The sequence below is a fragment of the Hippocampus comes genome, unplaced genomic scaffold (genome assembly GCF_001891065.2).
Source record: "Hippocampus comes isolate QL1 unplaced genomic scaffold, H_comes_QL1_v1.1 scaffold130, whole genome shotgun sequence".
NCBI lineage: Eukaryota > Metazoa > Chordata > Actinopteri > Syngnathiformes > Syngnathidae > Hippocampus > Hippocampus comes.
This window is the reverse complement of record NW_017842057.1, coordinates 541,202-553,833: the sequence shown is the minus strand read 5'-3', so window position 1 is coordinate 553,833 and position 12,632 is coordinate 541,202. Positions and strand designations below refer to the sequence as shown.

Below are 12,632 nucleotides of genomic sequence, written 5' to 3'. Positions count from 1 at the left end.
CACGCACGCACGCACGCACGCACGCACGCACACACACACACACACACACACACACACACACAATTCTCCTTGTTTATGTTGTGTTGAGAAAAGAGCTTCGGCACCTTTGCCTTTCAATGCTCAAGTTATCCTTCACGGCCAAGCAAGGCAAGTCTGAAACTCCAAACAAGATGCACAAAATGAAGTCACATCCAGCCGTTTTGCTCAAGGCTAACATTGTATATGAAGTGTAGTCACTTACTGTTTTCTTCCACGAGCGTTCAAATGAGCATCTCTTAAGCATGCATGAATGACGACATTTCCGGAATGACAGTGGTGGCTGCAAAGGTGTGGGAAGGCTGCACTAGGAATGGTGGCTGCAGCCAATCCCCTGTTGCCTGGGGGCTAACTGCTGCCACTGTTCAAATTTCCACCAACCCGCAGCTTCTAGGATAGAATTAATAGTGTGTGGCCCGTCAGTGCTGTTAACCACAGTAGAAAATACACATGCACAAAAAAAAAACATTCTGAACGCATTTCAGCTTTTTTATAATGGAGACTGTTACGAAGAAAAGGAAAGTGGAGAGAGAGAGAGAGCTGTCGCTTTGAGGACAAGTGGAAATGGACATTTTTTTGTTGAAATATGAAATAAGAGAAGAAATCCAATTCCAGCTCAAGGAATTCAGTATCAAGAGGCACTGCCTGACGAAACATGCAAACGACCGCAAGGTGACTGATGCTGTGAAAAACTCAAAGTGGAAGCTGAATGGTCTGCTGCCACACATTTTCAGCTCAGCAAATCTGGTCGTTTTTTTTTTTTTGCAAATGGTTTGGACACCCCTGATATAGATGTTTATTAGATATATGAACGTGTAAAGAAACGATCCATCCAACCACCACTTTTCGAGACTGCCTAATCTCATCAGCGGGTGAGCCAGAACCTATCTCGGCTGATGTTGGGTAAGAGGCGGGGTACAGCTTGAACAGGTCATCAGCCAATCGCAGGGCACATATTTGATAAAGCAATTATTCACGTTCAAATCTGAGGCCTATTAAGTCTTCTCTGAACCCAATGTGCATGTTTTAGAATGTGGGAGAAAGCCGGTGTAGCCAGAGACAACCCACGGAAATACAGGGAGAACATGCAAACTACGCACAGGAAATATCGCAGCCCAGAATCAACCCCACAACCACAGAACCGTGTGGTGGATGTGCTAAACTCTCTTTCACCGATCAGCCACAGATTAACCATGTGCAGCTAAAATAGTAACATGTCTGTTGAAATGACACCCTGAAAAATGAAGATAATTCAGTATCAGAAGCAAATACTGTAACGTGAATTGTGATCACTTTCACCTTCTACTGTTTGTCAAGATCGTCTTCGTACAGATTTGATAATCATGCTACTGCTCAGCACAGGGGTGAAACTATTCAAGTGGCATACAAAACCCTGAAAAGAGCTGATTTTTCTGCTTGATTATCTAGTATTGTCGTCGTCGTCTTTTTTTTTTTTTTTACACAAATACAAAATATATTTGTTTTGTAAATCTTACCTACACTGATGGATTTTTTTCAGCATATGAAAAAATGTTGAAATTAACTAACATCAAAGCGGCGCTTCCATCCTCCGATTTTTCTGTATGTGGCCCTTAGAAGAAAAGATAAGATAACCTTTATTTGTCCCACACTGGGGAAATTTGCAGTCTACAGCAGCAAAATTTAGGGGGGGGGGGGTAGAAAAGAAAAAACAAAGTGCTGCACGCACAAAATAAATAAATGTTTCAGAAAAAGAACTGTACACAGTATAGAATGCAATATGTGTGGACATTGCAGTGAAATCTTCCTTGCAGAGAAAATCAACAATAATCCAATGCTGAAAACGTTTGCATATACAATCTGTGCAAACTCTTTCTATCAATCAACAGAACACGGATATGGCAATTTGTTTTTTTCTCGTTCAGAGATTAAAATTTCAGAATTATACCCGAATATGACCCAATTGCATGTTTTTTATTGCCAAAAGGGGTGCAGAAGTACACACAGAAAATTGCAATCGAAACTTTTCATTTTTTTCAATAATTTCTGACAAGACATGACAATGACAAGTACCGGTACATGTTATAGTTACATATGTTTGAAAATCTCACGGCATGTTTCCACCAAGCTCTAAAGTTCAGTATAATTTTTTATGCGTCGTAGGGCCGCAGTTCCATCAGCTTCTCCTCCAAACAACTGATCAAGACAGGGTCAACTTTCAGGTCAAATTTGTTAGCAAACCAGTGACCATTGTTGAGGAGCCAGCGAAGTTCTGCAGCTCCATAGATGCAAACACTTCTCACATGCGTACCTGTGCAGGGTGGATATAAATGTCCTTCTAAATAGCTCCATTTGACAAGTCGTGTCTTACTCTTTAAGTCTGTTATGTCTGGTTCTGACCTGGGAATGTGCCCTGGTACTCCTGGCATCCTGACAAGGGTGGCCCAGAAGTGTTCATCTGGTGAGTAAGTGTCTGCCGACCACGCCAGAAAGTCCATCACCACTTTGTTGCTGCTTATGTAATTCACAAACTGGCGGGAGAGGACAAAATATGCACTCCCAATGAACACCATGATTCCATGTGGCGGAACATCTTTGGAAATTGCGGTTTTGACGGGAATACTGTGGTACTCATGTGGCACAGTCTTTAGCTCATGATGAAAGCTGAAGCGTTGTTTCTTTAGTTCGCTGGGGCGACTCGATTCAAGCATGTTACTGCCATTCAGCTGCCTAAGCTCCCTCACTAGTTCATTGTTGGACTTGAGAGGAAAGTCTTGGCCACAGAGATTGATCACATATTTCCACTTGACCTCTGACCTCAGCAGGTCAGAGAGGCAGTTGAGATCGGCGTTGAGCCTGCTGACATGGGCATATTTAACCGACTCCAGTTTTGAGGCAATGAACACACTTGGCACACAACGGGCAAGGTTCTCCATGGCCTTAATAAATGCCGGAGAAGACTTTTGGTCATAGTGAATGCAGTAGATGTTCTGTGGTGCATAGATGGCATGAAGAATGCGCTCCACCATGGGTGCATTTTTATGTACCACCAGGGAGTAAGCCAGCGGAAAGTTGTGCTCCAGCTCGGAAATCAGAATACCATTATAATGTCTTGTTTTCATAAAAGCTGGACAGTCTGAGGTCAGACTTACGGTGCTTTCATCATCCACGGGAACAAGAACTTTTTGTTTGATCTCAAGAGCTTTGCCTATTTCCACTGGGTCAAGCTCGTAGATAGCAGTGCAGTTGACATCATACGTGTGGCTGTGAATTCCAGATAGCCTGCCGGTAACTCCATGCGAGTCAATGTAGATGCTCTCCCCCACTGTCACTTTGAGGTAGACCAGCTTCAGGAAACACGTTGCCACCAGAGACACAAGAAACAGGAAGCACATGTGTCTCAATCTATGTATGGAGCAGCCGCATTTTATTTTCATTCTAGAAAAAGTAAAAGAAAAAAAAAGCACACAAAGATAAGCATTTGAAAGAAAATCGATCTTTCAAGTGCCTATTTCAGTACTGTACATGACATACAATACATGAAACGCAAATTCAATGTTTCGTTATTTGTGTAAGTTTGTATATACTGTACAGTATATCGCCAGTATCCAAACTGCTTATTCTCACAAGAATCGTGGGTGTGCTGGAACCTATCCCAGCTGTCTGAGGCCAGTAGGTGGGTGCAACCATACACATTTACAATCATATCAAAGGACATTTTAGATTGCACAATTAACCTATGACGCATGTTTTTGTAATGTGGGAGGAAACCCAAGTACCTGGAGAAAACCCATGCAGGCATGGGGACAACATGCAAATTCCAAACAGAAAGGCCGGAGCCCGGATTCCAACCCGCGACCTCTGCATTGTCAGGCAGATGCACTAACCAGTGCCGCCCGTGTGTGTGTGTTCAATCTGTCAAGTGGGTTGCCTGCAGGGATTTTGAAAGTCCAGCAGGTGTCAGTGGTCAGCAACACAGTATCAACACAGTATCAACACAGTGTGTTATTGTGTCAACACGCTTAATGAGGCCTCATGGACCCATCACTAGTGTGAGCGAAGATGGTTGTTCGTCTATGTGTGCCCTACATACTATGTAGGAATGAAGAAAAATGTTATTTTGCTATGTTGCTACTTTGTATTAATGGTAATGCTTTATCTTGTTTGTAAAGTGATTTCTTATAGCTGCAATTGTGAAAGTGCTGTCTGAAGTTGAGTTGAGTACTTTCACATGGGATGAATATGTCACATGATAAGTCTCAGTGCCAGACAAACACATTTGTAAAATATTGAACAAAGTGAGTCTTGTTCTGTTACCTTGAATGAGGTCTGTTGGTTTTACAGCACATTGGGAGGCGAACCAGCAGGAAAAAGGTCTCCATGTGTGAAGAAAGTTTCGACAGAAAAAGGGTGAGTGTGCGTCCTGTGTGCTATGTTTGAAGCTCCATCGTAGACTGGAGGCCGGTTTGGGCGGAGTGACGGAAGGTAGGAGGGGAAGGGTGTCGGGGTAGGTGGGGAAGGAGTCTCGGGAACAGCCCGCCCACTGGCTCACACAACCACAGAACTGTGTCCAACACTATGACTACACATTCACTATGCTCTTACTACCTTAGCCGGTGAGCACCCAAGAGATCTCCCCGCACAGAAACTGGGTTGCGTCATATGTGTTGGTGCATTTGTATTGCATTTGTTTTTGTTTGTGCTGCTATTTTTAGATTATGTCATGGGTCAATCCAAGTGTAGGTTCATACAGGTATTTCAAATGATTAAACCTGCTAAAGTAAACCTTCCATTATCTTCAGCTGTGCATATCTATTATTTAGACCACCGATCCAAGTGACCATCATAGATGCTTCTGTTCAGGCAAGATTCCAAAGCATTACGTATACAGGTGCAGGGCAAGCAATGAAAAAGACATACCCATAATTCAGTTAAGTTTGTTATTTATTCTATCCATTTCTTTTCAGTGCATTATTCTGTTTGTAATATTTTTTGTTGCATATTTAACTCCATGAAAGGATCCAAATAAATTGTGAAAACACATAGGATTACCTCAAAGAACTGATCACAAACAAGATGGAAAATGAAAGAGACAAAATGTCAAACCTAAAACAGTGGCATAAATTCATAACAACAGGTGAGAAAACACATTAAAATTCATGCCTATGACATGAGACACCTCAAACTCAATCTTAGGAGACCGTGGAGAGAGGTTACCATCCTAATCGTGGATCACCCTGCAAGAGGCTTTGCCAGTAGCTGTCAAGTATAGCATTTGGTATCAGTTCTTCATCAGCCACCAAATGAACTGTCCTAATTTTCATGATATGAGTCAGACTGCTCCTCACTGCAAGACAAAAGATATGACACGAACACCGATTTACAAGAAAAGAGACAATTATAATGCCATCACTGGAGATGTTCAAAGAACCTCCAGCGGGGAGAGGTAAGTTGTGTACTGAAATGCTGAAATTTGACAGTTTCATCGAATTATTTTGAGTTCCTCATAAGGAAGTGACAAAGACAGGAAGTGAGTGGAGCAGTCAGAATGAAACATGTCAGCAGATTGGGACAACAGACCTGTGGTCAGTGTTTCCTGAGTAGAACGAGTGCTGTAATGATGGACAGCCATCTCAGAGCATCTGGAATCAGCCCTCTTATCGAGAGGGTAAGAGAAATTATTTTCTGAGAACATCACCTGGTAAACGAGAGGAATAAATGACAAAAACGCCTATTTACACCACAAAGTTTTAAAACAAAATTAAACAACCTATTAATGAAAGACGAGCAGATAGGACATGTGAAACCCCAAAGCAGATCAAATGACATTTAGCAACACTGAGAACCAGGAAGCCTTCTACAGTGTTTATCATTTCCTTAATGAGCTTTTGTTTGTGTGTGTGTGTGTGTGTGTGTGTGTGTGTGTGTGTGTGTGTGTGTGTGTGTGTGTGTGTGTGTGTGTGTGTGTGCGTGCAACTTTTAGGCAGGGAACAGCGGAGACCTTCAACTTTGTTCAAGCATGTGTTTGCCAACTTGGCAGGTTTTTCATCACGAAGCTGGTTGTGCCGGCGTGGTGCAGGGTGTGTCTTTGGAGAAGCACGCACACGCGCACACACACACACACACACACACACACACACACACACACACACACACACACACAAGGTTTTTCCTCCGTTCAAAATTGCATGGCAGCGCCCTCCAGCTAATTTTTTGCCGCCCCCAGCCAGACCAATTGGTATCGCACAACACAGCGTGAAGCTCCAGCTGTGTTGATGGAGGGAGTGATATCCCTCTGCAGCAGCTTTGTATTTTAACTGCAGTTGCAGCATTGCGCCAATATGGAGGTGCTATATCAACAGCAGTGCACAGGAAAGACCTGAAGCAATGGCTCATATATTCCTTCACCAAGCTCCAGTACCCCTCCATGCCCTGCGCACACCCATGTCAAGTGCTGTCCCAAAACACATCACAAACTCAGGAGGCACGATAAGTATTGCAAGGATGACGTCTTGTCAATAAATCTAATAACATAAAAAAAAAAGGACTGTCATGGGTATGATGGCATTCTGAAAGCCAACAAAGACAACTGGGCTGTCAAGAAAGGACTAGTTCAAGGCTTTTGCCAGAGAGGAGCCAAGGGCTCAAACGATGTGATTTGATTTCACCATTGACATTGTGGATGCTTGGCCACCAACCTTTTATTTAGCATTGTTTGACTTTTGTGGGCGACAAAAACACTCACCACTTACACTATCTTCGAAAACAGGAGGTGTAATGCTTCTGCATACTCTGGCAGAAGGAAATAAGGACACGAGCCTCACTTCTGATTTATGGCGAGGTGACATTAGCCGTGTTAGCTTTGCTAGCTCGTGTCAAATCTTACACTGCAGTGCTCACCTGTACGTTTTTGCAACAAAAAATGAGTTTGACACCCCTGTGTGTGTGTGCATCTACAGTGTAGATGGATGCAGTCTAGTAAAGTGTAACCTAACCTTGTCCTGGACATATGGAGAACTGACTGCAAAGTTGTTACCCAGGATAAACTGCAGCCAAAGCTCTGGAGACAAGTGTAACTTTCCTTTGCTGCCTATCAATCTATGTTTTTGCACACAGGCAAAGTGCCACACACACCCTGAGGAATGAAACACAGAACTGTGAAATGGGAGGTTTGCAAAAGGAAAGGCATCGGGTGCACGAAAACTAAACGAACGAGATAGATCAGGCAACCCCGTTGCGGAAGAGCTGAAAGTCACAACTACAACAGTGGTCAAGACAACATCAAGGGACATTGATGCAGGACAATTACGGTACAAATAAAAAACTGACTGATATTTTCTTTCTGTGTTGTGAACTATTTGAGATTCCACAAAAGTCAATGACCAATTGCAGGCTGCATGTGACATTCTATGCAAATCATGTGCAATGTCTACCTTGCAGTGAGCAACACTATAGAGGCCACAGCACCTGCTTGCACGACTATCGGTATCTTATTCCATCAGTGACATGGTTCAGCCAAGGGAACACTGTACAGTACAACCATTAAATTGCCACTAAAATGGTACTGCCTGGAGCTGAAAAAACACACCTTGAGTTCAGTAAACATCTACTGTATTTTGCTTTGTCTTTGGCTTACTTGGTAGACAGACAACATTACACTTAGTGCCATTAATACTCAACATCATGCCATTTCCTCTCCTTTTCCTGCTTAACATTTACTGTTTCAATAATTGGAAATTCCATCCATCCATTTTCAACACCACTTGTCATGATGATGGTCGCGGAGGAAGAGGAATTGCTGCAGCCTATCCCAGCTGACTTCGGACGAAAGGCAAATCATGCGCATGTTAGCACTTCCCATACCTGCGATAATGACCGCACGTCCAGCTCAAAGATTAATCTAGCCGTGCTGAATGTGCGCTCTCTTTTAACACACACTCCTCAAATTGATCCTAAAAAATCGATTTGCTGCCCTGGCGAATGATTCTCTTGCTCCCATTACTGTGCACTCACAGTCTGAGACTTCTCCAGTCCCATTCGACCCTGGGGCTGTGGGCTCAGGTGTTCCTTAGGGTTCCCTGCTGCCCACAACGATGAACTCTGCCAGGAATCCTGGAGTGGTTTAGTCTACCCGTGGCCTGGTCGTCCGCTCACGCGTAAGGTTGCTCCATGATGCAGTGTCACGATATACGAGTGGGCCACCTCATCGGGGCCACGTCATCGGCACCACTCATCAGGGCCGTCCTCAGCTGCCACTGGCCTCGACAGCACCATTTTGTATGAAGGGGTTAGGAATCTCCCACAGGGGTCTGCAGTCCTACTGTCACTACTTCTTCACATCCTGCATGGCTCCGACGCACTTGTGGCAATCTTGATTTTGCTTTTATTGACAATTTCAACCTATTCTTAATTCGTTGTTCTTTTTACCGGCCAGACGGTGTTCATCCAAACTCTCTGGGAAGCTCGATACTAGCTGCAAACATCCACCATGCCGACATCAATTCCATTCCCAGTTGACTCTTCTTTACAAATCACTAAGTGTGTGTCCCTGCTTCTACTTCAACCCTTAATCACGGCAACAATAATCTCATTACGCCCACCTACAATACCAGCTGCTCTCAGCACTCTTCCCTCCACTAGCTCTCCCTACAGGCCCCCCGCTATCAATACCAGCCCCACTGGACAGTTTCTTCATTCAAACCATCACAGGCAGACACTTCAACCCCCTGCTCACAAACAAAGCATTTTTCACAATGACAATCATGCGCATGTTAGCACTTCCCATACCTGCGATGACCACATGTCCAGCTCAAACATTAATCTAGCCGTGCTGTACGTGCGCTCTCTTTTCAACAAAACTTTTGTCATAAATCATAAACAATCTGGAAGGTATTCTTTTCTCAGAGATATGGCTTGGCACAGATGCTCCAGTTGTTCTCACCAAGGCTTGCCAAACAAAATTTTTAAGGGTACAATTGGTGTACTGTTGAGGGTATAAGTGCTGTGACAAGCCATTGGACCCTTTTGCTACAAATTTAGAACGTTTTTTTTTTTCTGACAGTGTAGATTATAATAAATTGTTTGAATAACTTCTAAACATGAATACAATTAATAAATTACAGTAACAGGTTTAGTACCAACTCACCTCCATCACAAGGCACTTTTTTTTCAATATTAATGCAAAAGGGGCTTAATTCAGTTCTTGGTTAGGCCAAGTATTATAGAAAATTCTGAATGTCACAGTTAAGGAGAAATATTTGATTTCTCACTATCACCTGGTAATGTCCAGATGTTGCAACATCATGTAGAGGGTTGAAACCATCATGGTTTGAAGCATTAATATCGGCTCCAGCATTCAATGGTTCACCAACCACTTCCACATTAAGAGCTGCCCAGCCTGAAAAAAAATACGTTGAAACAAATTGCAGTTGAATTAATTAAAAAAATGAACAAAAACATCAGAAATATTAAATATTAATACTTCAATGAGCAGCATTATCTTCAATTTTGAATGAGGCCTTTCACAGAAGCCGCATTTCCTCTCCTGCATGCAACCATTTCTCCCTTTGCATTTCTCTTGTGAAGTTGTCTCTTGCTGAAAGCTTTCTCATATTTTAAGACATTTTCTGTGAAAATGCCAACATTTTGAATCGTAAAAATTAAAGAAGGCAGCACAGTGGATGACTGATTAGCACATCTGCCTCACAGTGGAGAGGTCCAGGGTTCGATTCTGGCCCCGGCCTTCCTTTGTTGAGTTTGCATGTTCTCCCCGTGTCTGCTTGGGTTTACTCTGGTTTCCTCCCACATTCCAGAAACACTCACCTTTGGTGAATTGAACGTGCTAAATTGTCCCTAGGTGTAAGTGTGTGAGCACAAATGGTTGTTTGTCTAGGTGTGCCGTGCTATTGGCTCGCAACCAGTTCAGGGTGTACCCCACCTGCTGCCTCAAGACAGCTGAGATAGGCTCCAGCATGCCCAGGACCTTCGTGAGGATAAGCGGATCAGATAACGGATGGATGAATGAAAATTAAAGTTAGCAAAAATGATGTAAAAGCACTTCAACATATCGTAACAGTTGGACGTAATCTTTTTATAAATGACTACTTTTCAGGAGAAAAAAAAAACTGCCATCTTGCTTGAGTTCTCAAACACTGCTGCCCTCAAGTTATTATTGCACAGTACTTTACATCGCAATTAAAGTTATGAACTTACCTCAACTTCCAAATAGCATAACAATTTTATTCAGATGGTTTTCCTTTGTCTATTTTTGATTTTTTTTTGGGGGGGGGGCACAAAAACAATCCAGGAAAACTTTTCTTTTTTGCCACGGTAATGATGGTAAGACGTCTTCTGTTAGAATTGTGATTGGAAAAAGCATGTGTTTAGACGGACCTTCCAGCTCCACACTTCACAGCTTGCTGCTGTGGAGTTTCTTTTCTGTCTTTTTTTTTTAAGTTCATAAAAAGGGCCAGTTGTACCTCAAGGTTCCAGTGTAAATATAATTGTACACTTACATCGCCAAAACCCAAAAATCATGTTCAATAAGTCATTCAATATGCTAAAAAATGACTAATTTATTATGCCATCATTGATAAATATAATACAAACACATCGCCAGCACCAGCCAACCACATTAAACGTCTGTGCTCATGCCAAGCCCCCGACCGCACAAAAAAACTCTTAATTTTTTTCCAAAGGTCTTTGAGCTGCGAGTGATGTAATAAATAAAATAATGAGCGAATTAACCCCGTGTATTTGCCGAAAATGAACATTTATTTGTATGGCCCTTCATCACAAACAGTCTCAAAGTTGACAAACGGCATCCCCTGATCTTAACCCCCAGGAGGGCAAGGAAAAAAACTAAAAAAAAAAAAAACATCTGGGGAAAAATGTGAAACCTTTAGAAGGGGCCGCAGATGGGATAGCCCCCCTTCCAGGATGCCCAGGCAGCAATGGATGCAGAGTGGGCAATATTTTACACAATGTTACAGAGATCAATTTAAAGAAACAAGTCTACTCAAATGAAACATGAACTAACTTTACTCTTTTCACAAGTTATTGTCTGAACAACACGCAGGCTTTTCTATACAGGCGACGGAAGTTGCCGGAACATCTCTGACATTTTGAGCATTCAAGAGTGTTAATGTGTTAAAACATTTATTCTTAAGCACCGTATTTCCATCCATCCATGATCTGATCCGCTTATCCTCACGAAGGTCATGGGCATGCTGAAGCCTATCCCAGCTGTCTTCAGGCACCCTGAACTGGTTACCATTTGCGCTCACAATTACACCTACAGACAATTTAGCGTTCAATCAACCTACCATGCAAGTTTTTGGAATGTGGGAGGAAACCGGTATACCCGGAGAAAACACGCAGGCACGAGGGAAAACATGCAAACTCCACACAAGAGGCCGGAGCCCGGAATCGAACCCAGGACTTGTGCATTTTGAGGCGGAAGTGCTAACCAATCATCCCCCGAGCCGCTGCTTCGTATTTCCAACACGTTTAATGAGTTAATATTGCAGAAAAGGCAGATGAAGTAGGGACAGACCAATAGTACTGTTTTGTGAAAAACTATTACATTTGACACATTTGGAAATATGGATTTGATGCCCAACAGCGATGATATATATGTGCTGTGTGTATATATGTATGTATGTATGTATGTGCTGTAAACTGACATCTCAGATATGCCTGATTGGTCATCACTTACCACTGTCTGCTTCACACTCTGACAAGTTTTTCTGCTCCGTACCTGAAGGAGTCCTTCGTGGACTTTGCTCCATCCTATTTTCCTGCTCCTTGGTGATGGTTTCTAAAGCTAAATGATGTTTTTCCAAGCCTGCTATCATTCCTCTGCTTTGGATGGGCTCAATACCATGTAACAGGCTTATGGAGTCATCATCAGAAGTCTCATGTTCCTGATCACAGATGTCACTTGTTTCCCTTCAAAAGAAAAATGTAAAATGTAACCCTTTTCTGAAACAATGCTTTTAATTATACTGTATATTTTCAAAAATCTCTGGTCTCTCCATTTTTTGTAACCCATAATCTCTTAAGGGTCGAAGGGTCGTTAACTGATTTAGGCCGAAACGCCTGTCAATCACAGGGCACATATTGAGACAGACATTTTTACAGAGCTGAAACTGATTGCTCTTGTCCAACAATCGAAAGAAAATGATTTTTGACACTGAAAAAAAAAAATTAAATATCAGCTGAAATAGTGTGACTCATGTGAACTCATGAGTTGATTGTGTTTCTTTCTCTTGGCCCCGCTTGAAGTAATGATCTAGAATGTGCTTGTGACCAAAGGGCTTGCCCTTGAGCAATGCACTTAACTCAGGTGCTACAGAGCTGCCCACTGCTGCAGTGTATTAAATTGTTTTTGCATGTTCTGGATTAATCATGAAATCTGTGTGTAAAGCAGTGCACTTCAATTATTATCTATCCTTCCAACCCCAAACTCTCCACCGTGGCTATATGTAGTATTATTTGTCAACAAAATTGTCATTCTGGGTTCCTATAAGTTTCTTCAAGTTCAATTTAAGACAAACTTTTTTGCGCTTTGGCAATGAGGAAAAAAGACAATTAAATGAAAATCAAAGTAAAATTAC

General features: G+C 42.4%; 1 protein-coding gene across 2 annotated transcripts in view; it reads right to left on the bottom strand.

The window, feature by feature from the left end:
- Positions 1-2,026: 2,026 nt before the first annotated feature.
- LOC109510554 (beta-1,3-galactosyl-O-glycosyl-glycoprotein beta-1,6-N-acetylglucosaminyltransferase 4-like) overlaps positions 2,027-12,632 on the bottom strand; it is a 28,520-nt gene continuing 17,914 nt past the window's right edge. The window contains exons 8-12 of one of the 2 annotated variants that reach the window (XM_019860938.1): positions 11,732-11,964; positions 9,291-9,412; positions 5,596-5,713; positions 4,333-5,362; positions 3,256-3,362 (exon numbers count right to left, since the gene is read on the bottom strand). In XM_019860938.1, coding sequence (XP_019716497.1) covers positions 5,229-5,362; positions 5,596-5,713; positions 9,291-9,412; positions 11,732-11,964 — 607 coding nt within the window. In that variant the 3' untranslated portion in view covers positions 3,256-3,362; positions 4,333-5,228. Of the gene's footprint in view, positions 3,454-4,332; positions 5,363-5,595; positions 5,714-9,290; positions 9,413-11,731; positions 11,965-12,632 lie in introns of those variants that run through there. The other variant, XM_019860937.1, reaches the window with a different exon arrangement.